Genomic DNA, 27,957 nt, shown 5'->3' with positions numbered 1-27,957 from the left:
GAAAGGATGATGGGTGGATGATGGAGATGGAATTGCGTGGAAAAGAAATATGGGGAGTGGGGACGTCAAGAAGGGAAAAAGAAGAGAAAATGTAGAGAAACTATGTTGGAGTAGGTTCATAATAGACAGAAGGGAAAAGACAGACGGCGTCATGAGGGGGGGAGCTGGAATGTGGGGGAAGAGATAGGTAAAGTTAAATGTAAGGAAGTAAACAAGAAATAATGTAGAGAGAGACATTGTGCGTGTCCCAAAGCAGAGAGAGTGATATAAAGGAGAAATATATATAAATGTATAGAGAGAGAGAGAGAGAGAGAGAGAGAGAGAGAGAGAGAGAGAGAGAGAGAGAGAGAGAGAGAGAGAGAGAGAGAGAGAGAGAGAGAGAGAGAATGACAAGAAAATTAGTGATGAGCAAAGATTTGGGGAGATGATATGGAAATGTTTGACTTGACCCTCCCTTTAACCATCGCTTCTATCCTTGGGGGACAAAATGGCGAAATGGTGGTGGAGTCGAAGAGCCAATGTTAGGCAACAGAAAGTGATCAGAATTCCTTTTCTTTTTAACGAGTAGACATTTATAAGCGAGTGAAAAAGATAATTGGAGGAAGACAGAGGAGGAGGAAAGAACAGATAATAGGAAGGGTAGGGGAAAGGGAAGTGAAACGGAGAGGGAACGAAACGTAAGGGGAGAGGAAAGTAAGGAAAAGGAAGGAAAAGGAAAGGAAGGAAAAGGAAGGGAAGGGAACTGGAAGGGAAGGGAAGGCGAAGAGAAGGGGAAGGGAAGGGAAAGGGATGCCATAGGGAAAAAGAAGAGGAAGGGGATGGGGAAGGGAAAAGGAAAGGAAGTGAAAGGAAAGCGGAGGAAGGGAGGATTGGGAGAGGAATGGAATGGAAGGGGTAGGGGAAGGGGTAGGGGAAGGAGAAGGAAATGGAAGGAAAGCTGAGGATGGGAAGAATGGGAGAAGAATGAAAGAGAAAGGGGAAGGTAGAGAAAGGGAAGATATGACATGATTAGGGAGAAGCGAAATAAGATCAAAAGCAATGAAATCAAAACAAATGATCCATGGGGAAGGATTGAGAAAACTGAAGGCCACTGACGAGTGACGAGGAAGGGGGAAAGGAGGGGGAGAGGGGGCGGAAGGTGGGAAACGAGGGAAAGGGGAGAGGGAGGAGAATCAGGGAGGAGGAAGAGGAAGGAGGAATATGAAGAGGGAGAAAGAGGGAGAAAGAGGGAGGAGGAGGAGGAGAAAGAGGGAGGATGAGAAAGGAAGAGGAAGGAGGAAGAGGGGGAGGAGAAAGTGGGAGGAGGAGAAAGGTGGAGGAAGAGGGAGGAGGAGAAAGGAGGAGGAGGAGTAAGGAGGAGGAAGAGGGGAGGGGGAGGGGAAGGGGAGGAGGAGGAAGATGAAGAGTGACGAGAGGAAAGGGAGAAAAGGAGAAGGGAGTATGCGTATGGAAAAACAAGGAAACAAATGTCAGCCGAATGAAAGGAATAGAAAATGGGGGAAAGGGCAGGAAAGAGTAGAAAGAAAAAGGCCAAAGAAAACAAGTGAGGAGGGGGGGGGGGAATGACGGTGGGAGAAAATGGGGGTAGAATATAAACGAGAGTGAACGAAATGGAGCACACAAAGAGGGTGAGAAGAAGAGCGAGAGCGAGAGAAATTATAATTAAAAATGAGGGGCCACGTAAAACTGAAAAGAAAATTACATGAATCAGGGAACAGGGAAGCGGAAAGAGAGAAAGAGAGAGAAAGAGAGAGAGAGAGAGAGAGAGAGAGAGAGAGAGAGAGAGAGAGAGAGAGAGAGAGAGAGAGAGAGAGAGAGCTTCTTCGTTTACAATGTGGGGTTCTCGCAACAGAGATCGAACATGGCAAATACAAATAACAAACCAAACACACAATTAAATAAATAATTAATAAATATATTAATAAATAAACGAACAAGTAAATAAGAGGGGGAATCCTGACTGGAATAATACGGGGAAATGTGGGCAACACGTTAAAGTCAATGTTGAATCCAAGGGAAGGGGGGGGAAAACAATGGGGGGTGGGGGAATATAGAATGATTTGGTGACGTGGGTTAGAAGGTGGGATGGGGAGAGAGGGAGAGAGAGGGAGGGAGAGAGAGAGAGAGAGAGAGAGAGAGAGAGAGAGAGGGAGGGAGAGAGAGAGAGAGAGAGAGAGAGAGAGAGAGAGAGAATTTAGCTAAACAAAGTCTGATAAAAATACAGACCTACACACCATCCACGTTACACACACGCGCTCGCACACGAGTTGTGAACTACATTTATACTACATTCGTACGTCCGCACGCAAACAACACAACTAAACAAAAAAAGCTCTGGTACACTTAGGAAATTGCACATTTTATATTCCTTCTACAATTTGAATACAACGAAGACGAGTATCTTTCATTTGACGAAACAAGGAAGAAATGTGCAACCAACTAGGCGTGCCAACAGTTCAGTTTCTGAAGCATTTCATTTGGAAACGATACATACATAAACATACATAAACACACATACATACACACACACACACACACTTACAAATATACAAACACAACACTGACCACAGTCCAAACAAGAACAGGTATCCCATTCCATAAAGAATACGAATGACGTCACCAGGAGGTAGGAAACCCAGCAATTCCTCATGACGTCACAGCCTCATTCTCACTCCCGAAAAGAGGCGACCTGTTCTTGTTCCGACCTTGCTCATGATAAGCGATGGTGGACGTGAAAGATGCGACCCACATGTAAAGGCAACACACGGCCCGTAAATTGACACTTCCCGACAATGAAAAAACAAGAGGCAAAACATATGGAAGCTTCCACCCCACAAGGAGGGGGAGGGGGAGGGGGAGGTGGAGGGGGGAGGGGGAGGAGCCAAGCGGTTGCCCACAGCGGACCACATACCTCGCTACGCAGGCGCGAGATGTTCTGCCCTCCCTTGCCGATCACCGAACCAGCAGCCTGAAAAAAGAAAATAAAGTTAGTCACAGGCACCATTTTCAAATAGGCCTACATACCCAGACAAATACATTCTTAATCTATAACTGCGCGTCTCTCCAATATGTCACTGCATGGCAACAAAAAATACATAAAATAAAATACATAAATAAAATTATAATAATAAAACTAAAGTTGAGACGTCATCGCCGTTCGTCAAATAACAACAATAACAAGCCGGACGAAATTACTAACCCAAGCAATATGTTATTTCTAAGGAACCCCATCAACGGTTCGATCTAGCCTTGAGGGCGCCGGACAGATCAGGTCGGATCCGATCAGATCGCACCGTGGATGGGGTTCCTCATAGCCATCTACAGACAAGTCGACCCGAAAAGGATTTCACATTAAGAGCCGAGCAATTTTATTCAGCCGAGTGAGAATTCGTCCTCGTAGGATTAATCTCATTATCTGATATCCTCGATGGGGGGAAGGGGGTGGGGGGACACTCGATTTGGGAACTAAACCTTTATTGGGGGGAACTGGTTAAGGGGTGGTGATACGAAGAGGTAATCCTGGGTGGGGAGCTAGTAAACCTTTAGGAGAGGGGAGTAAACTTAGGCAGGGGGGGGATTACAACTTCATTGAGAGAACAGTAGATGTCTTTGGATGGCGAATGAGAAGAGTACCTATAGACCCAGTGTGCGTGTGTGTGTGTGTGTGTATAAAGGGGGGATGGGAGGGGGGACTGACTCTCACTTGTTGGGTGCCGGGTGATCTGGGACCCCCCAAACGTTTTTGGGATGTTTTGTGTGGAAAAGGGAGGGGGAGTTACTGTTGTATGTATATATGTATGTATGTATATATATATAAGTGGTGGTGGGGGGAGTTTAAATATGGGAAATTCTAACCTAACAAGCAGGCAGCCTGGTAACCTGCGGGGATTGAAAGAGTATTGGGGGGGGGGGGGAGTTGAAAGGAGAGTTACCATGGGAAGGAGGGCGGGGGGAAGGGAAGTTGAGGTAGATCCTCCCAGCCAGAGGTCACAAGTCGTCCTTCCTCCCATGGGAGAAAGTTCGACCTTAAAGAGGGTCAGAGAATTACCCTTGGGTTGCATTTGGTTTCCCACAGGTCTGGGGGATGGGGGGATTGGGGGAAAACTTTGGAAACCCGATTGGGAGGGAAACGCCCCCGGTATGGGGCAAGTTCGAACCCCAGCCTCGACGGGGAGATTCCCCCACGGGAGGAAGGTCATCTCTACAGGTACAAGTCTCCTCCATCGTCTTAAAGCGTTCTTGTATACATTCACATGCCTGTTGCCAAATTATTTTTTTCAGCCAACGGGGCCATGGGGGACATCTCCCAATGTTTTAAGGATCATATCTCAATCATCCCATCGACAACGATCGTTTTCCTACAATCTCTGGCTCCCTACGGCAGATTTTATTAACCAAAGAAAACCCCGCCATATCCCCAAACCCGGTATTAATGGGTTAAAGGTGCGTTTTGCTCGGTGCAGTTAAAATGATCAGCCTCGTACTTTGCAGCTCGAAGCAAAACAACCCCAATCAAAAACAAAAAATTAGTGCTCTAGACAATCGTTTGACGATCATCACTGAGGTATGAACGATCATCGTTGAGCGATAATCGCACCGAGCCAAAAGTACGGGAAGGTCCTAGAGTGGGTGAACGTTCTCCAGAAGAGGAGGAAAGGGCCCACGGGATATGTCTAACGAGCAGGACCCTTCTGATGAGGACCAAGACTGCGTAACCTTACCCCAGTAAAGAACCTCGTGGTCTCCTTCGGCAGGAAGCAGACGAGTCTACGCCAGGTGGCGCTGTGTAGCTGCGGCCGAAACCGTCACCTTAGGCCTGAGCGCTTTAGGGACTGTTCGGGCAGGTAACAGTCACTGCTGGGAATAGGATACGAGTGCGGGAGTCGAACCCAGGGAGTCCTGTTTTTTTTTCTTGGTGGATATGTGTGTGTGTGTGCGTGTGTGTATGTGTGTGTGTGTGTGTGTGTGTGATCAAAAGGGGAGGAAGTACACCCCCACCCCACACTGCTAAGGAGAAAGGGGTGTGTCTTCTTTAGTGCAGGTAGGCCTTGGAATCAACAGTAGAGGCTCTTCCTGTGCTTCCTGTGTGTGGGGGGTAGAGGGTAGAAGAGAGGAGGGGGAAGGGAGAACGAAGGAAGGGGGGAATGGGAAGTCTTAAGCGGCCTTTACACGATCAATTTTACTGTCTCTGTTACTCCATCAATATCATTTCCACACGGTTAATCATCGATGTGTGTATGTGTGTGTGTGTGTATTCACTTGGTCTTTGGATCACGTGTTGGACTCGTGATCGACAGCTATTTCCCTCCTGGAAGAGAGCTCAGAGCTCGTGGGTCCGATCTATGGGAAATGCTATGACCTTCCACACACACACACACACCCAACTCCCCGCCCACGAGAGTCAGAGTAACGACCCGAAGCGCAGCGGTACCGAAATCATTTCGGCCCTGGGCAGGATTCGAACCAAGTACTACGGGCACCACATGCTAGTAATTCAGCGCTCTACCAAATGCGCCACCGAGTCGTGTGTGTGTGTGTGTGTGTGTGTGATCGTGCACGTGTAAATGGGAGGGATAGAAAGGGTGAGAGAGGAAGAGAGAGAAAGAGAGTGAGAGAGAGTGAGAAAGAGTGAGACAGAGACAGCGAGAGAGAGAGTGGGGGGGAAATGAGGGGGATCCAGATCACCCGAGCACCGGCTCGACCAACCACCGTGTAAAGAGGGAGTGCGTGACTCTCATTCAAACCACAACACCACCATGTTCTTGCCCAACAGGTCACCGGTTCCGTCCGTCGAGAGAGAGAGAGAGAGAGAGAGAGAGAGAGAGAGAGAGAGAGAGAGAGAGAGAGAGAGAGAGAGAGAGAGAGAGAGAGAGAGAGAGAGAGAGAGAGAGGGGGGGGGATATGGAAGGAAGATGTACGCGAATGAATGAATGCCAGACAAAAATGGAAAGGCGGAAGGAAGGACAGTTGGGAGGGAGCGAGGGAGGAAAGAAAGGAAGGTCGGGAGGTAGGAAGGAAGGAAGGAGCGAGAGGAATGCGGGAGGTAAAGATGGAAGGAAGGATGGAAAGAGAGAAGGAAGGAGAGAGGGCGGGAGTGAGGGAAGAAAGGAAGGAAGGGAAGAAAGGAAGGGAAGAAAGGAAGGAGGGGAGGAAAAAGAGCGGGAAAGAGGGCAGGAAAGAAGGATGGAGGAAATAAAGGAAGGAGGAAGGAAGAAGGTAAGGAGGGAAGGACGAAAGGTCCGGTCGCGTGGAACCTGATCCTGGAGGCAGCGTCCCTCGACTCCCAAGGTCCTCCGTCTTCACCTCCTCCTCCTCTTCCACCTCGCGCACTTGCGAACTCCAGACCCATTTCGATCTCAGCAAGGCTCTCTTATTCGGCCGAGAGGACCCCCCCCCCGAAAAAAAAAAAAAGGCTTAGACAGCTGACACCAGTCATGTCACTCATGCAAACTTTTCCGTCTCGTCCTTCCGTCAGTGACCTTTGTGACCTCTTGGGGGGGGACATTGGGTCAACATAGGTCATTCTAGGTGCCTGCAGTGGAATGTTTCTTCACCTTCACCTGCCTTCCGTTTCATTGCCATCTTTCCACGTGGGATTCCTTGGCTTGTCTTACCTCCCCCCCCCCATCCACTTCGTCCATTCTCCTATTTTCTCCCACATTTCCCCCAAACTATATGTTTAGCATCATGACCCCACCACTCTCTTCCCTCCTCCCTAACCCATCTTCCCATTTCCCTCCTCCATCCTGCTCCTCTCCCTTAGCTCATTCGTAGAACAAAATCTGGAGAGAGAATACCATCTTCAAAATCTCTAAAATTTCCATATCTGTTACCCCGCCCCCTATAAAAATATCTAAAACTGTCCAAGCCAAGCCAACCCAAGCCCCATTCCGACAAAATGGAAATAAAAACATATAAAACAAATTAAAAATAAATAAATAAATAAACTCAGTCTATCCCTTTCACTTCATCTCCAACCTTCCCTTCTATTGCACCTTTCTACAGTTACAGTCTCCTCTCTATTCCCCTTTCTCCCCTCCTATCTTCTCTTCCTTCCCCATCCAATTTTTACACAACCCCCACTTCTTCATTCTCCCTCCCTCCTCTTCCCACTTTCCCATCCATTCTCCCCTCCCTTCCACACTCATCTATTTCACATAGCATCTCCCATACCTCCTCTTCCCACTTCCACATATCTCCCCCACCATTTCCCCCTCGCGCTTATCTTCCATAACACCCCTCAACCTCCTTTTCCTAGTTTCACATCTCCTCCCTCCTCCTCCTCCTCTTCCTCGCACATCTCTTCCACATCACTTCTCCCCCACCTTTCCCATTTATCCCCCATCACTTCCCCTCGTTTCCCCTTTCTCTAACACCCATCCCCATCGAGCCAGAGCCCGTGCCCTTCCCATTAAGTCCCCGTAGCTGCCCCCCACCCCGCCTCGGTCGAATCCCCCGCCGTAAATCCAACCCCCCCCCCTCACGGCCGCCCTCACTCTATTGAATCCAGGCACATCCCAGCCATCCCTCGACTCCCACGATATCCCATCAGTCCCTTAGTAACGCGAGCCACTGAAGACCATTTTTCATATTCCCAATCCCAAGAAATCCCCCCGGGGGAGGACTCCCCCCCTCCCCCGCGGCCGGGTCGGGCGCCATCTCCTATCGCGGGGCTCCTGGCTTCCGACCCAGACTTGTTCCTCTTTATGGAAAACGAGGTGGACCTGGAACCGGTTCTCCCATCCCCCCCCCGTCCTTCCCTCTCCCCCCGAGTTGGCTTCAAGCTCGACATAAAAGGTTGTGGAAGGAGCTTCTTAATACTGGCATCTTCCATGGTTGACATTCCTTTGTCAGCGGAGGGAATATTTACGAATGCACGCATGCACATATTATGTATGTATTTATACAACGTACATATGCATGTACGTAAGCATTGTGTGTGTGTGTGTGTGTGTGTGTGTGTGTGTGTGTGTGTGTGTATGTGTGTGTGTGTTTGCAAGTTCGTGCTTTTTGGCTTGCGAGTGGGTGCGTATTTGCATGTACTGTATACACACAAGTATATTAAGTTAGACAAGGTTTACGACGAAAAACCTCCACCTCCCTGGCTTCTCTCTGCCACGCTTACCCTCTCTTAGCGTTCAGTCAGTAAGACGCTTGCTTCATCAGTTCCCCTTTTCTCAAGAAACACACAAGCTTTCAATTAATCTTACATTTTATTCTGCAGTATCCATTCCGGTACGAATCTTACCCAAATTTGGCACAGAGCTCCACATGCACCCCAGAATAATGCAGGAACAAATAAATCCCGGGTTTAGGGTCCTTCCCCAGTAATATTCCTTCGGGGGTTATCCACTTGGCATCAAGGCATTGACGGGCGCCTCTCTTTCGTCACTCGCACCTCTTCCTTGCTCTCCCCATCCATCCGTCCATCCATCATTCGGCTTCATAGGCCTTCACCAGAGTCCCTCCCTTCCCCCCCCCCACCTACTACCTCCTGCTCTCGTCTCCTGCCGACGTCTCCCTAATGGAAGCTCCCATGCTCTTCCAGATCATTACCATACCGGATATTCTGGTTTCGTGTCTACAGACGGGAGGTTTGGAGGTTACCTCCTCCATGGAGGGGAAAAGGTATGAGTTATCCCTCCATAAGAAGAGGTGCCTCTGGTCTCCTCCCCCGATAGAACACCTCAACTTCACCCTTCAAGAAAACCCCCCACGACCTATAGCATGTCTCTCTCCTAGCATATTCTTCTTCTGGCTAAAGCCAACCAATTTTTTTTTTCCGGCTCAAGGCAGAGGACAGAGACGAAATCATTACGGTCATCTCTTTTAGACGAGTCACACACACACAACTGGGTACAGCAAACTGGCCGCATAAACGTCCAACCCGATATATATATATATATAATATATATATATATACACACACACACACACATTTTAGTTAGTATTCGATAGATCACTTATTTTTTCGGTCGAGAGCAGAACCTCATGGTCAACTTCTACTAGAGGAGCACCTTGCCTACCCCCCAACCCTCTTACAAAAAGACATCCACCGTTGTCCCAAACCATTCAGTAATCGACCCTGTCGTCAAGTTATTTTATCATCACGCCTGTGTACTCGGCAGAAAAAAATGTAGCATTCAGGCGACTAAAAAAAATTCAAGGGTTTCTCTATGCAAATACAATGACTCCTGATGAGCATTTTATTGTACACTATGCTCAATTTACTTTACACTGCAAGGCTCTTCTTGCATGGACAAAAATACATGAAAATTAATTATACATGAAAATATATCCATACATATTGAAAAAACACACAACTATACAAATATATTTATACGAAAAATACATGAGAATATGAAACCCACTGCATTTCTATACCCTGGTGACAGAATATTCAAGCAGACAACAATGTATTACTTTAGTGCAGAATCATCCTTTAATAAATAAAGAAAGAAATAAAAATTATGACAACCCAGAGATCTTGGAAAAATTTTCCAATTGTCACGACTTGAACAACTTTTTTCTGGTTAGCCTACATCTCTCGAAAACTAAACTAAAAATCAAAATTCTACATTTCACTCACTTATGATGTCCTATCTCATTTCAGATGCCATGGGATTTTATTCACCCTGGCAGACACGTCGCCAAGACATCAAACCACATTATCTGTTCTACTCAATATCTACCTAACACCTAATCATACACATCCGATCTTTACATCTATTCCCCTATCTATTAGGACAGTCACACCAGACGTGGTGAAGACCGGCTTGGACGTGGTGAGGACCCGATGTGGACCGCTTTGTATTCTCCTCAAAACTGACGTAGCGAGAGCGTAGAATACTTAGGACGAGATGGTCACCGTTTACTGACGTAGTAAAGTCTGCCTCATAAGAACATAAGAATGAAGGAGACTGCAAGAGACCATAAGGCCTACACGAAGCAGTTCCATGCCCATTACCACCTCTCATCCCGATCCATAAAGTTGTCTAGCCGTTTCTTACAACAACCGACAGTTTCAGCGCTCATTTATTATTTACATTATTATAGTTTTTATTTATTCATTTATAATTATGATTTTTTTTCGCATCCGACCTAGATATGGACCAAAAGGTCTACGCCTCTAATACTTACATGGATGTCTATTTCATTCGTTGACCAGTTTTTGCCTATTTCCTTTTTAAATCTAAATGTGCCCAATTTGAATCCATTGCTGCGAGTGACTGCACCTTATTCTCCATTGGTCTTAATTATTCAACTATAATTCAATAAAGTTATTCATAACCTACTATCATTAATTTTCTTCCATATTCTTTGTCACCATTCGCCTTATCTGGCTATCACTGTTTAATTTTCTATAATTGATTATAATTCATTCTTCATATTCTTTTGTCTAAACACGTCTTATCCAGATTTCAATATAGTTATCTATAATACAAGATTTTTTTCCATATTCTTGTTTACATTCATCTTATCTAGGTATCAATATACTATGATCTATAATTTTTCTTACATATTTTGTCTACATTTCTCTAATCTGGCTACTACTCAATTTATACATCTAAAATCTATGATTTATTTTCCTCCATATTCTTATCTATAATCTAGGATTTATTTTATTCCATATTCTTTCGTTGAAGGTGATGCTAATGTCGGTGTTGATTATTCTCTTGCAAGAAAATTATCATCGGAGAAAGTAGCATCACCTTAGAGAGAGCGAGCGAGAGAGAAAATAAACTTCAACAAAACTTGTCCATCAGAGGACTTGCTGCCTGTCAACACCATACTCTTCCGTCTACATTCGTCCTATCTGTCTATATCAAAATTTAGTCATCTAAAACCTACTACGATTTATTTCCTTCAATAGTTTAATATACACAACCGTCCCCGGGGTTGGTCATCATGGCGGGTTGGTTCCTGACTACACGTGGGTACACTGGCCCCCGCCGGTGCGGTTGCCCGCTGCCGAGCCTTACCTTGCTCTGAATAAGGAGTCGGATCTCAGTGTCGCCAGCCGGCCTGGCGCGCTTCTGCGGTGCTTCTCCCTCCATCTCAGACATCCGCTTCATCCCTGCAAACACCAAACGGAGCAACACGTTAAGATCAGGAGACTTACACGTCCCCCCTCCAACCTCAGAGAGAGGGAGGGAGGAAAGAAGGGAAGGGGTGAGGGGAGGTCGAGGAGGGCGAGAAAGAGAGGGGAGGGAGGGGGTGGGGAGGGAGGGACAAACGAGTGGGGTTCAAAGAAAAAAGATAACTTAAAGAACTGAGATGAAGATACGATGCAGAAATACATATACATACATAAATGTATATTTATATATATATGTGTATCTACATATACAGACATGTTAGAGTGCAACAAACTGTTACTAAGGGTATGCTAAATTATATACCAAGAACTAAGTAACAATGGCTTCTGAAATTGTGCGTGTGTGTGTGTGTGTGTGTGTGTGTACTCTACCTGAAAGAGCAACACTTATCAAAACAAGGTATGAAGAACAAGACAAAAGACAAAGAGTATACACAACAAAAAGTATCTTTACCCCTCAAACTATATTAGCAGAATCCTAAGACAACAAATGAAAAAAGGGATGGTGTCATCACCATTAACTACAAGGTAAAGTTTTTTTTTTTTTCTTTGACAACGTCCAACTTTGTAGTCAGTGAGATGAGACTGTAATAGTGTTGGGGGATCCCCCAGCCCCTGGTCTGAACAAACTGACTTTCCTATCTGCCCCCTACACATGAGTGTCTATACCTATTTCAACAATTAAGCGCACAACCAACAAGGTCATGTACTAAAGCATACAAGTAATTTTGGAGGTTATAACCACACACAAATTGTAAAAAACCTGTGTGTGTGTGTGTGTGTGTGTGTGTGTGTGTGTGTGTGTGTGTGTGTGTGTGTGTGTGTGTGTGCGTACGCGTTATCACAGTAAAAAAAGCATTTTCAAATGTGTGAATATTCTTGAGTATTAACCTATTGGTACACGTTGAACTTTTTAATAAAATTTCACAATTGATAAGTTCACTGTGATCAGCAACAATGTAAAATTAATGTGACTAGAATTGCAAGTTTTTCGGCAGTAGTGACATACTGTATGCCCCAAAATATCATGAAAACTCTCCTCGCTTTCATTTGCGCTTCAAAAAATGCATTTCATCTTTTCACGGGACGATCGATGACCTTTACTCCCGACTAGAGAAAACGTGTGGGCAAAGGGGGTGACTTTAAGATTACCGTCAGCGGGTCTTCCCGATCAACCTGACACTTGGAAACAGATTATCTATTTATTCATTTATTTACAAATCTGTCACTCCTGGGCCGGGAAATGATACCATGAACATTTGCTAATATTCCTGACAAGCTATGTCACCATCACAACTTCTATCTTTTGTCACTACAATCGGTCATTACTTTTTTTTTTGTCAACAATGTTACATTAATCTCGTTGATCAAATCGTTTAAATTTTCTACTAACATCTCATGTTTAATCGTGTACATTTATAAAAAAAATATCGAACGCTGGCCACCTTTTCAAAATTAAGTGAAGGTTACACTGAACAATTTAATACTCATAAGATATATTTATGTTAATTTTTTTAAGGGCCACATGTAGCAACAACTAGGCAATGGGATGTGACCCCCACGATATCAGGGAGAGCTTTGGCTGAAATGAAATGGTATAAGTTGAAAAACAAAACTAGGAGTTTGTCCTTTTCCAGCTACTGAATGTATACACATAACTGTAGTGTTTTGTGTGTGTGTGTGTGTGTGTGTGTGTGTGTGTGTGTGTGTGTGTGTGTGTGTGTGTGTGTGTGTGTGAGAGAGAGAGAGCATGTACACGAAACAAACACGTAAACATAACAACACACTAAAAAATACTTAACACACTGTACATAAACAACATATATAAACACAAAAACACACCTACACCCTCAAGACATTTACATTGCATACGCTCTTCAGAGATAATTGTGGTTGTGTACATAGACATTGAAAGACAAGAATCTTCATTCCCTCTTGTGTTGCGTGTATGGCCATAGTCTCGCAAACTAAAATGTGCCCCCAAGATGAGTATCTTAATGAAGCCGGGGAAAAATGGGAGAGAGTTACTCAAGAGGGCAGAGAGCAGGGTAAACCTCTCTAAATAAAGAGTAAATAGAAAAGAGAGAGTCCTGGTGGATGGTACAAAATTGGAGGGGAAAAAATATCACCATCGGTGTTGAGAATTGATAATACATTTAGTACCAAAACAGGTTATATGGAGATTATCATTTAGGTGCACAAAACACTTCATGTGCGTGGATTTAGGAACAAATAACTTTTTTCTTTTTAAGTTAGAGCACATGCAGATACGGGCATATATTATGTAACTCAGGGCGGGGGAAGGGGAGAAGGGACTGAGGCACGTACATGTGTACATGTGTGTGTGTGTGTGTGAACAGAAGATGTTCTGAACGACATCAACAGATTTCATTCAGCTGCTGAGGGGCCCCAAACCAGCTTGCCAGCCGAATCTAATCCCACTGCACTACCCATAACAAAATCTGTTAGCGTTATTCCGAATGGATGAAATGTATTGTCAGTATTCGTACACAACAGCACAAGGGAATAGTGACGAGTTTACGTGACGCCATTACGGAAATGCAATACACAACAGACCCAGGTGTGTCACCACGAGACCTTAGGTATGGTGAAGGGCTCCCGTGACGTCACGTTACACGCCATTGTCATGGTGATGGGCTCGTGTGACGTGCGGGCACTTCACAGAACCGAAGCCATCCGGTCACGTGATAGGACAGTACAGCCAAGGACATTGACACTACTACGGACATGGACAACCCCCACGGACAAGCGTCTTTGTTCTGTGGTTGAAGGACACGGAGAGGGACAAGACAAACGTCAAGGTGTTCCCAAGCCGGAAACTAATCCAAAATGTAAAGACATTCCTTCCCTTAACATGACGTTACGGAACTCCTAACCTCACGTCACGGCTTGGTATACAAGAAGATCACAGGGCGCCCGATGCCAAGGTGCGAGCGACGATGCAAAGTAGCGCCCACTCCCTGGTCATAGTGTCACTGGTGTGTGCATCGTTCGTGCCATAAACCGATGACGTCACCCATGACGTAGTGGTGTACCCCATCACGTGTCCCCGAATACGGTCCATAGCAAGAACGACTACACAGCGACATCGTACACCAGCGTCGGGCGCCCGACGGGATGATTCTTGACTACAGGTCTTGTATACATATGGTGGATAGTTCCCCAAACTCCCAGGTACATGAGAGTACAAGTGTTTAGACGCTCAAACAAACGCTCTAAGTTACTAATAACACGACATGCTCGAATTTTAACCCCAACAACACGTTGGCCCCATCCATGGGTTAGCCAACCGCCTGGCGATTTTGTTAATTGAAGGAGACCCTCTCCTAAAGGAGTGGGTTGTGGTGGTTGAGGTCACCACCCGATGACCCAAACAATGGTGCCAGGGGATTTCATTCAGCTGAAGAGGCTTTTGAAGGAGTGGGAGGAGGTCACTACAAAGGGCACTATCGTGTTGTGGGGGTTAAAGACCTCAGTGAGGACTGACGAAGGCGTGGCCGGGGCGCTGCCCGAACTCCACCAGAGACCACCGCTTGTCAGTCGCGACATTTGCGAAGTCGGCCAAGTTAGAAGAGGTGAAACAAGGGCAAAACAATAAATCACATCATCAGCTTCGGTCGTTGTTGACGCTGTTAAGAGATTTTCACGTCCTGGGTAGGCCCCAGACACGGGGTCCTAAAGTCCGGGGCATTTCACCATAGGCTGGTGGAGGGCCAATTTATTCACGGGTGGAGAAGATTTATAGGTTACTTGGGTGTCATAACAGAAACGAGTTTTATTTTCTGGTGTCAAACGAAAGTGAAACATGTTTTATATATATTTTTATAATCTGGTGTCAAACGAAAGTGAAATGCGTGTTCTTTGTTGTCAAACGAAAATGGAGTGATGGTTGGTTCTTGATCAAACAAAACAGAAATGTAGTTTGTCCGATGTTGACACAAACAAAACTGGTTACTTGTTGTCAAACAAGGTTGAAACACAGGTTGCTTAGACGTCAAAAGTTGCGCTGTGTCAAACAAAAGTTAAAGAATAATGTGGGTTAACGGGTGTCATTCGAATATGGAATGCGGGTTACTTGATGTCAAAACAGAAGCGAAACGAGGGTTGATCACTGTAAACACTCTGGGGGATGGACGGAGGGCCAAATCTTGGTAGTCAAACGCCAGACTTCGGCCAAATCAGGAGCTTGCAGACGAATACCTGTTCAACATTGGGGAGAACACCATCAACTCTACACGGTGTAACAGTCAACCAGCTCACAATGGGGACACGTCGTATCTGTTTTAGCTTGGGGGGTGGTTGACATACACCACGGGAGGAGGGTGGAGGGAGGGAGGGAGGGAGGGAGGGGAGGTATGTACATACCAATCAACCAACAACTGTGAATGTCAGAGTCCTCATGATTCAACTGGGAAGAAACCAACTCTACAATTCAGAGGGTGGGTGTAACACCATTCAGGATGTTCAACTCAAGTGGGTGGAAAGTTACGCAACTCTACTCAAGGGGGGGAGAGGGGAGGGATGGGAGGGGAAGAGAGGGAGGGGGTCAACCCACACCATTCTGTGAACAACAACTCCGGGAACATACCGGGAGAGGGTAATGAACAACCCGGCGACAACACACACCGGGGATAGGAGAAGTGGACAACTCCGGCAATATCACAAACCGGCAAAGGGAGCAGCATTCGAGTCGGAGGGGTAGGGAGGGGTGTAGGGAGGGGTCCGTGCGTCACAACTTTGCTCACCTGGGCACTCGCTGGGGCCCCCAGTCCCCCGCCGGAGGAAGGCAGACGAGCCCCAGCATGGTCTAAGGGGGCAACACGCATTTTGCGAGGAAGAGAGAAAAAGGCCCGTTTTCGAGCATCACATGAGATGTACTTGATCAATATCAGAGTTAGATAGATAGACAGATAGATAGATAGAAAGAGATATATATATAGAGAGAGACGAGAGAGTAGAGGAGATCAGAAGACAAGAGAGGAGAGATAATAACGAGAAAAGAGAGAGAGTAACAAACCCTTTACAATAGGGCGCCTAGTTTGGCTCACTCAGCAGAGAGATAATTTTCATCTAGGAATACGGGGGGGAGAACATGGGGGAGCAAACAGAACGACGGGGGGGGTAACTACATACTAGCGGGGAGCATACATAAGCTGATTGTGGTGGTGGTGGTGGTGGGGGAAGGGGGGATTTACAAGGGGGGCAAAAGGGTGGTTGAGTTCACTAAAAAAACATTCCTTATGCACCCCGCTAAAGTAATCGGGCGGAGAGTGTGGGTGGGGGGAGTTTACTGAGAAGGGGAATGGGGGGAATAATAACTCACGCAACATTTGGGGGGCAAGACTGCCCCCACTTTACCTCCATCGGGAGAACTGTATCCACTGGGGGGAGTCGACTGCTCACTGGGGAGATTACAAGACCGAGTGGGGGGACAACCGGGGGACCCTTGGCTGGGGGGCTTAGTCACACTACTGGGCCCACCGTCACTAGACGCTATCGAGACCTTTACCGACTTCGAGCAGTTCGCCGTCAGGGAGTTCCTCTCTAGACTTGGGCTCCTCTTCCTCCTCTCCCCACGGGTCGGGGAGAACGAGGACGAGGACGAGGTGGATGTGGAGTCAGAGGAGGTGGAATCTCGTCGCCATGCCGGAGGCGGCGTGCAGGACCCGGTGGGGGACGCATCACCATCCTGGGCGGACGGGGACGGGGACGGAGAGGAGTCAACCTCCATAGGTTGGAGTTCTGAGTTCGAGGGCGGCGAATGGGAGGAGGATGTGGATGAGGAGGAGGAGGCGTTGGGATGACACTCGGAAGAGGACGACGACGACGAGGAGGACAGGAGGAAGGAACCTGGCTTGTCTTCACTGCCTGGAAGACGAAGGAGCTCTGGGGACATGGTAGACGTCCTGGGGGTGAGGGAGACGCAGGAGGAGACCAAGGGCGGGCGGGCGGGAGGGAAGGGGGTGGGGGGATTCAGGGAGAACTAGGCAAGATGCGTCCTTCACGAGTGTTCAACTGGGAAGGGAGCGAAGGGCGGTAAGGTCGGGGGGAAAGGGGAAGGGAGGGGACTGAAGAAGGACCGAAGACTGACTTCGGTGGGAGGGAGAGAGGGAGAGGGACCTGACGCCAACCGCTCGATCTCGCGTCAAGGCTACGACTGTCGTCGGTGACGCCGCCTGCAGTAGCACCACCACCTGTGCACCCCCGACTACGGCCAGGGGGGCGACTCTGTCTCTCGAAGCTGAGGAGGAGGAGCTGCTGCAGGGATACTGACAGGAGGTTGTTATCGCGGGAGGAGAGTCGTCGCCCTGACGCTGTGTCCTGCGGCGGCGCTTCTGCCGCGATGGAGACCAGAGATATTCTGCAAATTCGACAAGTTCTTCATTGTATGTTTGGGCGTGTACCGGAGGGTCGTGGGCGTGCGGAGCGCGCCCCTGCCCCTTCCTGGACTAGTATATATGCATTCGTGTGTGTGGGTGGGGCGGGCGGGCGTGTGCCACGCACCCGCACGCGTCCCACATCGACCGCCCTATATCGTAAAAGGGTTGTCGGGAAATGCACACGCACCTTCTCCGTGAGAGGGGAACCCGCACGCACGTGTACACGCGAACACGTGGCGAGACGCGGGTTCACGCCCCTCCCCCGCCCCAAGTAGCCCCCCTCCACCCCACCCCCAAAATCTATTCACTCGATCATGGTCAGATTGGCAGACACTTCAACTCTATACTCGAGTGCCGTCTCAAGGCCACTCGATGTAACTATACCATCATTCCAGTATAGTTAACATATTCTTAGCATAATTGTTCTTGACCAGTCAGGGGCGCGCGTGGACGGCCACGCATACCACAGACGGGGAGAAGTGGGGTGGTAGGGGGGATGATTTATCTTGTCATTCCACGGTGGTCATGTAAACAAACCTTTACAGTGCCAACATGGCACTTGTTTCAGTGCCACACGAACTCTACTTCGGTTCCTCTTAAAGGTTGTTTTTCCGTCTCAGGCTCGCTCCATATCCAATACACACCTTTCACATTCTTTTATTTTGGCTACACGCCAACCATTTCCAGCTTAGGGAAGATCACCCTGGCGAAAGGTGCAAGACGGGTCGGAGCCCATGGACTCTCGCTTGTTCCTTTGATAAATAACAAATGCACCGCTGACATGCCACGCTCCTCCTGCCACGTGGTTAGATCTGAGTCGAAGCCCATCGACCTCAAATTTGAGGCTCATAAAAATAACATCACCATCTGGGGAAGAGGATGGGGGGGTGGGGGCGATACAGGCACGCACGCAAAACGCGTGCACACACATTTAAAGACAATTTTGGTCGACGTAGGCTGAGAGACTTAACCCATTCAACCCCGATGACAAGATGTCTTGTCATTTGGTCAAATAAAACAAAAAATCATAAAACACCAAAATGTTTGATCAAACACCAGAAAAATATGACGTCAGTCCTCGCTTCGCTGCGAGCGAAGCGAGGATTGACGTCATATTTTTCTGGTGTTTGATCAAACATTTTGGTGTTTTATGATTTTTTGTTTTATTTGACCAAATGACAAGACATCTTGTCATCGGAGTTGAATGGGTTAAGTGCAGCTCCTACATTTATGTCGCCATCTGGTAAATGTAAATACAATTAAGTGCGCGCGCACACACACACACACACACACACACAGATTGAGAAAGAATGTGAAGAAATACAGTTTTTCATACAGATTCATAAATATTTCGGATAGTTTACAAGGAGATATAACCCAAGCGGAAATTGAAAAATAAGGATACGAAGTTGGAAAGTAAGAGACAGAACCCCACGATTGTTTACTACAATCAGTTAAATACAACACATGGCATACCTAGCACTGTGCTCCCATAGGAATACATTGTTAACAGAATTCGCGACCAGTCACTCATCACATTTAAAAGGTCCACTATCTACCTCAAACATCCACCTTACCACGATTACTTCCACTTGTGCCCTAATCATTCCTGCGGCGGGGGATAAGAACACCGTTATCGCGTTCTGTTCGTGTCGGAAAACAAGACTAGTAGGGGGATGGGGCGAGGGGGGCTAGAACCCCCCTCCCCCCACTTTTCGCGTTTTCCTCCCAAACAGAGTCATTTATAACCAGGATTAAACCCACGGCTTCGACCGCAGAGCCTTAAGCACAAACTCCTTAACCTTAATTAACATTTTTATTTACTCTAAACAACTACGAATTTACTACTACTACTACTACTGTCGACTACTATCACTACTACTACCTTTCACCAGTCATGTACTCTCCCAACCTGCAAAAGGCACATTCGATTTTTTTTTTTACATAAGAATGGAGGAGACTGCAAGAAACCATAAGGCCTACACCTGGCAGTTCCATGTCCCTTACCACCTGTCATCCCCATTCATAAAGTTCTCTCATCATCTCTCAAAACAATTAATAGTTTCAGTGCTCACTACCTGGTTACTAAGACTATTCCATTCGTTAAACAGTTCTTGCGTTATTTCTTTCTTTAGCCTAAACTTGTCCAACTCTAACACATTACCATGAGTCCTAACCGGCTGTCTTCATCGAACAATTTACACATCTAACCGCAGAATCAACCGCACAGGCACGAGCACGGAACATACAGGCTTTGTGCATACGAGCACACGTGAACACGGGTTGCGCGTCCAAAATGGCGCGCAAAGACAGTACTCAACTACTGCAATGCAGCAGAGCTCGAGTGAGGTGGAGGAGGAGGAAGAGGAAGAGGAGGAGATGGGAGAGGAGGAGGAGGAAGACGAGGAGACGCGAATGGCACGGTTTGGGGTAGCATCGAGGTCTCCACCAATGACGCTGTGTTTAATCATTACCATTATTATTATTATTTTCATTACTATTATTATTACCATCCGCACCCTTTACTACTATCATCATTATTAGCCTCTATCAAGAGAGAACGATACAGCCACCGTATTATGACTTATTTTTACCTTTCTAAGGACAAGAACACCATCCTTGTGTTCCCCTGCGAGGAGTAAAGGCGTCTAAATGTGGTAGGAGCGAGGGGACTAAGACCCACCCCCCACGTTATAAAAGTGATCTAAGCATTTAAAAAGTAAATTTATTTATATACATGATTTGTTCTCCAAACAGCTGTTGGCTGCAAAGAGGGGGTGCGGGATCGGAACATCCTCACCCCTCTCAAAATCCCATCATTACACACTTCCCTTTCACTCTCGCTTAAACCAAGTCAGCTCGCTCCTTTCTCAGCAATTTGGTTTCATTACAAATTTTATCATATTCTATCAGCTCCTGGCTGACGAAAAACCCGTCAGTAGCCACAACAATCGTACGAAAAAAAATATATATATATATCTACATTTAGAAATACATTTGATGAGTCGAAACACAGAAACCAATCCGCGCCAGTACCGATCATTGAAATCCTCGATATCACTACTGTCCGGGTGCCGAAACGCCGGGAACAAATTTCCCCTACTTCACTTCACTGGCCGAGCGGGTTAGAGCGTCGCTACTAGCGGCGGAGGTCGAAGTGACGGAACTTTGTTCCCCGCCGCCAGCGAGTTGGATCAAGGGCATGGTTCAATTCGACGCTAGAGTCCTCAGTACAGAACACCGTCCTAACCTCCTGATTGGAGGGGGGTGGGATAGTTCGCGACGTTAAACCTTACATATATATATATATATATATATATATATATATATATATATATATATATATATATTATATATATATATATATTGCAGAAAAAAACACTGGTAAATAAGAAACATAGTCCGAACGTTTTCGTCTATTTAACACTACGTTTCTTATTTACCAGTGTTTTTTTCTGCAAATTATATTCACGTGTCATTTGTGAAATACTGCAATATATTATATATATATATACATATATAAACTCAACGTTAAAAAATGTTAAACCTCATCATTATTACCCCTCGATTAGGGGATGGGTAGGGACGACCCTTCACCCACGATGAGCTAAGCCCCTGTCGTCATCCATTCATTCAAGATTCTCGTCAAATGTTGTGAATTGGAAAAGCTGCAAGATTACTTCGCTTACAGTATTCTAGACTTCCCGAAGTCTACAATTCAACAATATGTCTAATATTCGAATATGTTTAACTTTTCCTAGTTCGTCATTCAGTTTCTCAATATACGACGCAAAGGCGCTTAGACACCTGGAGACTCGTAAAATTGAATATTGTAACCTAAGTCGTTTCTACTCAAACGGACTCTGAACGTGAGAGTCGTGTAGGTGTGACCGGGGCTTGCTAAAAGGGGAAACAAAAGGGTACGGGGGTGGATGATTTGGCTGTCCACAAATTCCCTATTAAGAGGGAAGAAGCCACAACGATTCTCGTCCACTTTACGATCTTGTCGCCTTGTTTTGTTACGCAGAATGCGGTCAGCCAAAGAGATAACGAGGAGTCGTTACCAAGACCGGAAGTACGGTCGGCGAACTCCCCCCCCCAAAGCCAGGAACACAAAGCAGAAATGCTCTGCCATTGGAAAACCGTTACATCAATTGTTGACGTAAAAAAATCTACACCCGCCCTCTCCTCTGTCATAACCTGTACATACGCGTAATCCTGTACAGTAACAGCACGTGCACTTTTTGTATATGTACACAGCCTATACTTCAAAAGATAGGCATGTATGTACTTCCTGTATGGGATTCTCTCTCTCTCACACACAAACACATTTACACCGAGTACGTTCAAACTAGTACGCATGGATCATATACAATACGTGGTCAAACAGTGAATGACCCTATACGCAAGCTACATACATCGACATGTGTACATCCTACACATGGCCAGAGAGGTTCTTAAAGCTTTATAACCCTGTTAGCGATTTCTTCACATCTATTCGTACACAACGTATAGTACAAAAATAATCTTGCACGTGACCCATACTAAAAATTACACAACAGGAACAACACAAGGTGTGTGTGTGTGTGTGTGTGTGTGTGTGTGTGTGTGTGTGTGTGTGAGAGAGAGAGAGAGAGAGAGAGAGAGAGAGAGAGAGAGAGAGAGAGAGAGAGAGAGAGAGAGAGAGAGAGAGAGAGAGAGAGAGAGAGACTCCAATATTTTCCGTAGCATTCAGTCAACTGCCCGTACTAAACACTACTATTTCAATTTCCTTCTAATTATTGTCACAATGTTTCACCCATAGGCTGAAGTCTTTTTCTTGAATAAGTTTGCACACTATTACTAGTACTCTATTAAACACAGAATTTAACGCTCAAACTCTGAATCAATGAGGCGCCCAACACAATGACCGAGGTTTAATAGCATTATTATTTCACCTGCTAAAACTCCATTAAAAATATCTCAAAATAAAAATTCACTCATTATTTTTTGTTATCGTTAATAGGAAACACTTTATTTCCTTCGTAATACAACTTGGCGTTCGCCCTACGGCCGTAGCTACCTGTGGCACCCCCCCCCCGCCCACCTCACCTCCAGCCCTCCCCCTTACATCGAGGCTCGATAATCCTTCAAATAAATAATTCAGTCAATCGGCACCATCGCCGCCCGGACGCCCACTCGGCGCCCGGAACTCTGGAGCTCCACCAGACCGCATGACATCATGGATTATAGAGAAAAGGATCAATATCACCTCCCCCCACCTCCAACCCCCCCCCACTCATCATCAACATGCCACACAGACGACCCCCTTATGCGGCATAAACTCCATTGCCATGAATACACCTCAGTGACTCGTTCATTTTAGTTACCACACACGCTATATATATTATATATACATATATATATATATACATATATATATATATATATATATATATAATTTTCCAGAAACCACAGGGAAATCAAAAGAACGGAATATGAGAAGTTATCGTCTATTAAGACATCTTCAGTACGAAGATGTCTTAATGGACGAAAATGCTTAGTATTCATTTTTTTTCGCTGTGGTTTCTGGAAAATCTTTATTCACGCGTTCATTGTGCATTGTTGCATACATACATACATACATACATATATATATATATATATATATATATATATATATATATATATACACACACGAGCGCACACACCAAGCACGGACTACATCGAAAGTCGGGAATTTGGTCGGCAATAAACAGCGCTTCTATTCTTGGGGGGGGGGGGGCAATATAATACAGACGGGATAACAAGATAATATAAAGAAGAGCTTCGTCTTCAATCGTCGGAGAATGATGCGTGACTGGTCCGAAGGGGTGCCCTAAAATAGTTACTTCATAAGGCGAGTACAGATACGGACTTTCAATTGAGGCCCGTATGTAGATCGAGCAAGCATAAGTAAATTGAGGGTTGTGGTGAGCGTTGAGGGGAGGGTTGAGGGGAGATGAGGGTGAAGTGAGGTCGGGAGAAGCAGAAGCAAGATATTGGTGAAGATAATGTGAAAAAGACGAAAGGAAAGGTTGAATGTGAGAATGAGAATGACGTGAGATATGGGTAAAGGTTGAGGCAGGAATGATGTGAGGATGAGTGAATGTGAAAAGATTGAAGGTGACAAGGTTGCGACTGAGGTGAGGTTGAGGTAAAGTTGAGGTGAGGTAAAGTTGAGGTGAGGGAAAGGGAGGGGGAAGGGGGAGGAGGGAGGGACCACGGCGGAAGACGCCGAGTGGGGTCGATATTGCAACACGCAACCAACCCAGACGTCACCATTGCGCATGCGTCAAAAAAATAAAAAATAAACGCACACGCGCACGCAAACGCTGGGAGACATATGTGCACACGAAAATCACGCGTCAGCACGATTGACTGTGTGGTCAATACATATGCACACGCACGCACATGAACACGCGCTGACGGGACCCCACGAAAGTTGCTCCTTTCCTACGTTGAACACACAACCAGGCACTGGGTGTATAAATCCAGGGCATTCACGACTTCAAAGCAAATTGTCACCCGATGAATAAATTTCCTTGTCGTCCACAATACACATTCTCCTTGGAATTTTTTTTTCCTCTCAGAGGAGAAGGAAGATGATGAAGATGAAGAAGAGGACGAAAAAGGACGGGGGGGGGGGACGACGACGAATTCCGAGGTGAAGGGTTCGCCCCTCCCCCTACAAAATCGTCGCCCAATTTCTGGAATGACACTCCCACAATAAAGGTACACTGTACATATACAAAATGTTATTGTTAATATATTATTTCCAACAATACACGAACTGGTTTTTATCATCAAGTCTTGTTACTAACCTCAAAACCAATGACGATATTTTAATTGTCAATCAATAAATATTTGACCGCATAAATCTACCTTCATCTGAATAAATTAGTGTGTGTGGGGAGGGAGGGAGGGAGGGAGGGTGAGAGAGAGAGAGAGAGAGAGAGAGAGAGAGAGAGAGAGAGAGAGAGAGAGAGAGAGAGAGAGAGAGAGAGAGAGAGAGAGAGAGAGAGAGAGAGAGAGAGAGAGAGAGAGAGTGTGTGTGTGTGTGTGTGTGTTATGACGTACTGGCGACCGGCTGGCCGGTAAGCGTCACGTCATCACCTGGCCGGCCGGCTGGCCGGCGGAAACGGGCATTCGGCTAACCGTTCCTGGGCGCCGTCGCGGCCGCCGCCGCCAGCCGGACAATGACCACAACGCTCACACGCGCACGCACCACCTACGTTCCACTGGCGCCCACCGAACTAACAGAGCCATCTTGCTGTCGCCAGGTGATTTAAATCTCCCCCTCCCCCCCAACTTCTTCGGTCTGTGGTTTCAAGCCCGTTTCGATAGATCGAGTTCGAGTCCTAGAGGCTGTGCGAGTAGTACGTCGGGCAAAGGTGAAGGCTCCGGTTGTGAATAAGCGTCTCCAAGTGTATAGACCTACTGTTTTTAACATTTCATTCTGGTAAAGCATGTCACTGGTAATAATTAAAAAAAAAAATTCAGCTACCCTGTAACATGGTGGAAAAAGGTCATGGTTATTATAAGCATACGCACAGAAATATGACCAACCACCACAAAATATTTTCACAACCCTTCGTCGGAATCCTCACATTGTTTCGTACAAACCCGAACGAAACTTTATGCACCCCTGCCACACGTACGCGACTCAAGCGAGTTAGTTCGAGTAAAAATGAATTCACTTTTGCGTCACATATTGAGAAGCTGAATGACGAATAAAGAAAAGTTAAACCTGTACGAATATTAGACACATTGTCGAAGTGTAGACTTAGGGAAGTCTAGAATTATTGTAGATACAAATTCACAACATTTGACGAGAATCTTGAATGGGTAGCCGAGTTATTGCGCGGCTGACAACGATGAACTTTTTTATTTTCTTTCTGGCTAATGGCAGAGTATTTTATTCGGCAACGGGGCGGCCCGGACTGGATAAGGCGACCTTACACGTTCCCCTTAGGTAATTCAAATCGCCAGCCGACAGACATAATGTAATATACCAAGTCCAGCTACTTTAACAACGTGATCAGGCAAACTCGAGGACAAAAGACCTGACCCAGCCAATAGTTTTCACTCAGTTTATGTAGTAAGATACCTTACATACTTCATTTCTTCAAAAAATTTCGTTTCGTTATCGAATTATATGGAAAAAGTACACCAAATAATTAGTGACAAGTCAGAGAGGAATAGTAACCTCCTTAGATTGTTTCTACACTTTTGGTCACGGCTGTTCCGCCCCTAGAATACCCAAGATGGCGGTATCATAATACACCCAAATTACCCAACCCCAAACGTGGTTACAACTATCCGTCATCTGAAGGGGGTACCAACCGGCAAGGAACCAGGTCCTCTTACAGGCGGGAGTCCCACTAAGGGCACAGACTAAAACCGCCAATCTACCCTCCTCCTCCTCCTTCAGGTAAATACTCGTATGTCAGGTCAAGTCATAACCCCACTCCCCGACCGCACCTTCTGCAGGAGGAACCGGCGGAGGCACCCAAACGCGGGTTGCCCACAAAGCCCCGGGGTCCGTCTCTCCTACGGAAGTGGCCGCACTTGCCAAGGTGTCTTCTCTCAGCTGGAGGAGACTTACGTGGGAATAAATGTAATTTCAGGTTTGTCTTTATGTTGACATCTGAGACACAAGCTGAAGGAAGTTTGTGGGGATTATTTTTCTTCCTCCTTGACTTATCGCTAATTCGTTCACAAACCCTTGACCCAGCCGCATGTGGCGCAAAACAGCTTTGTGAGTTAAATCAGTCAGTTAAACAGTTAAACAGTTAAAAAAAAAAAAAAATCGAAATACAACAAATGGAAACACTGTTGCTTGTGGTATAAAGTTTTCTAAAGTTGCCTTAATACCTTTTATATCGTCAAAGGACTAATACAATAATAATAAAAAAAATGTTTCAAACCACAGTAATAAATCAAATTAATAACACCAATCAATAAAATAGACGGCATATGAATAAAACCAACAAAAAATTGAGCAACAAATCCAACGACTTCTTGTATTACAAGAAAATATTAGTGACAATTTATTGAGTTGCTTTGTGGAAGAGTGATCCAAGCGACATGGATCACCAGACCCTCAATTTCATACTCAACCAGCCGATCTGGGCTTCCTGGGAGTTAGAGTAGTCTCCCTCCGAGTTACCATGGTCAAGGGAAGCCCAAGTCAGCTGCCCGTGTCGCTTGGATCACTCTCCCAAGGAGCTACTCAATTACGATGATAATGATGATAATAAACACCGGCAAATAAAGATAATACAACCAATCACAACAATAAAGCTCATAATACAGGGCAATAAAGAAAACATAAGCGGCCCTACGTTCGGGATTTTTATCGTAATGGTATATCAGATAATGGGCACAATTATGGACCAATGGCCGTGGTCAACATAATCATCAACGGAACCATAATTACACAAATGATTATCTTTACGCCACGAACGAAAGGAATAAATGGCAAAACCCAAGAAACCAATGAGAACATTAGAAGAAAAAAGGAAAAAAAAATACACGAATAAAAATAAATGAAAAAAACTGACGCCAACACCAGGAAGAACCTCAATAATTTACTCCTGAAGAAGGAGCGCACAAGAGCACTAGATTACGCATACCTTGCCCCGGGCTGGCCTTCGTGCGAATGCTGCAGCAGCAGTCACCACTAGCGGCGGGGGTGGTGGTGGTGGTATGTACGATATGAAAGGGGGTGGGGGGAGGGGGGATGTGGTGGTGCGTTGGTATGCGCTGTATCAATACTGGTGCTTACTAGTACCCGTTGTCTTTGTGGTGGTTGTCGTGCTGGTATAAGTAAGGGGGTGGGAGACGAAGGCTCCTGACGGTGTCACCCTATGAAGTTGTTGGTGGAGGAGGAGGTGGAGGAGGTGGAGGTGGAGGTAGTGGTAGTGGTGGTGGCCCTGCTCCCCCGTCTCCTTCAGCCCCTTCTCCTGCCGCTGCTTCGGCGGACACTCGCGGCCTGCCTCTTGCCTTCTGCGTTAGCGCCCCGCCAAGCACACGGGTCGCCGGCCACCCGGCACGGGGGAGGGAGGGGGAGGAGGAGAGGTGGGGGAGGAGTAGGGAGGAGGAAGGAGGTGGAGGTGGAGGTGGAGGAAGACATGTAAGAGGAGTGAGGAGGAGGAAGACATGGGGGAGGAAAGGGGAATGAGGAAATGATAGAATGAAAGAAGTAAGGAAGGAAGGAAGGAAGGATGAGGTGAAAGATTGGAAATAATGTTATGGTGACAGGAGTACTGGCACTGGGTGGTGGCACTGTTGGTGGAAGAGTTGGTAGGGTCTTTGTCAAGTGAGTGAGTGTGTGAGCGTGTGTGTGTGTGTGTGTGTGTGTGTGTGCGCGTGTGTAGGTAGAGAAAACGAGTAACAATAATATGGAAGGCTGGACAGGAGGTACGAGGTGCACGA

At 46.2% G+C, this 27,957-nt stretch overlaps 1 protein-coding gene across 4 annotated transcripts in view; it reads right to left on the bottom strand.

Annotated features, from left to right (window-relative positions):
- The window catches only part of LOC143023897 (heterogeneous nuclear ribonucleoprotein K-like), a 185,791-nt gene that overhangs the window by 85,229 nt on the left and 72,605 nt on the right, over positions 1–27,957 (bottom strand). For all 4 annotated transcript variants that reach the window (XR_012966238.1, XM_076182559.1, XM_076182561.1 and 1 more), the window contains 2 exons: positions 10,983–11,077; positions 2,912–2,968 (listed from right to left, as the gene is read on the bottom strand). Coding sequence is in view for 3 of the 4 variants with exons in the window: in XM_076182559.1 (XP_076038674.1) it covers positions 2,912–2,968; positions 10,983–11,077 (152 nt within the window). In the remaining variant the exon portion in view is untranslated. The remainder of the gene's footprint in view (positions 1–2,911; positions 2,969–10,982; positions 11,078–27,957) is intronic.

The sequence above is a fragment of the Oratosquilla oratoria genome, unplaced genomic scaffold, assembly GCF_046742065.1.
Source record: "Oratosquilla oratoria isolate Oo_2021 unplaced genomic scaffold, ASM4674206v1 SCAFFOLD69, whole genome shotgun sequence".
NCBI lineage: Eukaryota > Metazoa > Arthropoda > Malacostraca > Stomatopoda > Squillidae > Oratosquilla > Oratosquilla oratoria.
This window is presented reverse-complemented; position numbering and strand designations above follow the sequence as displayed.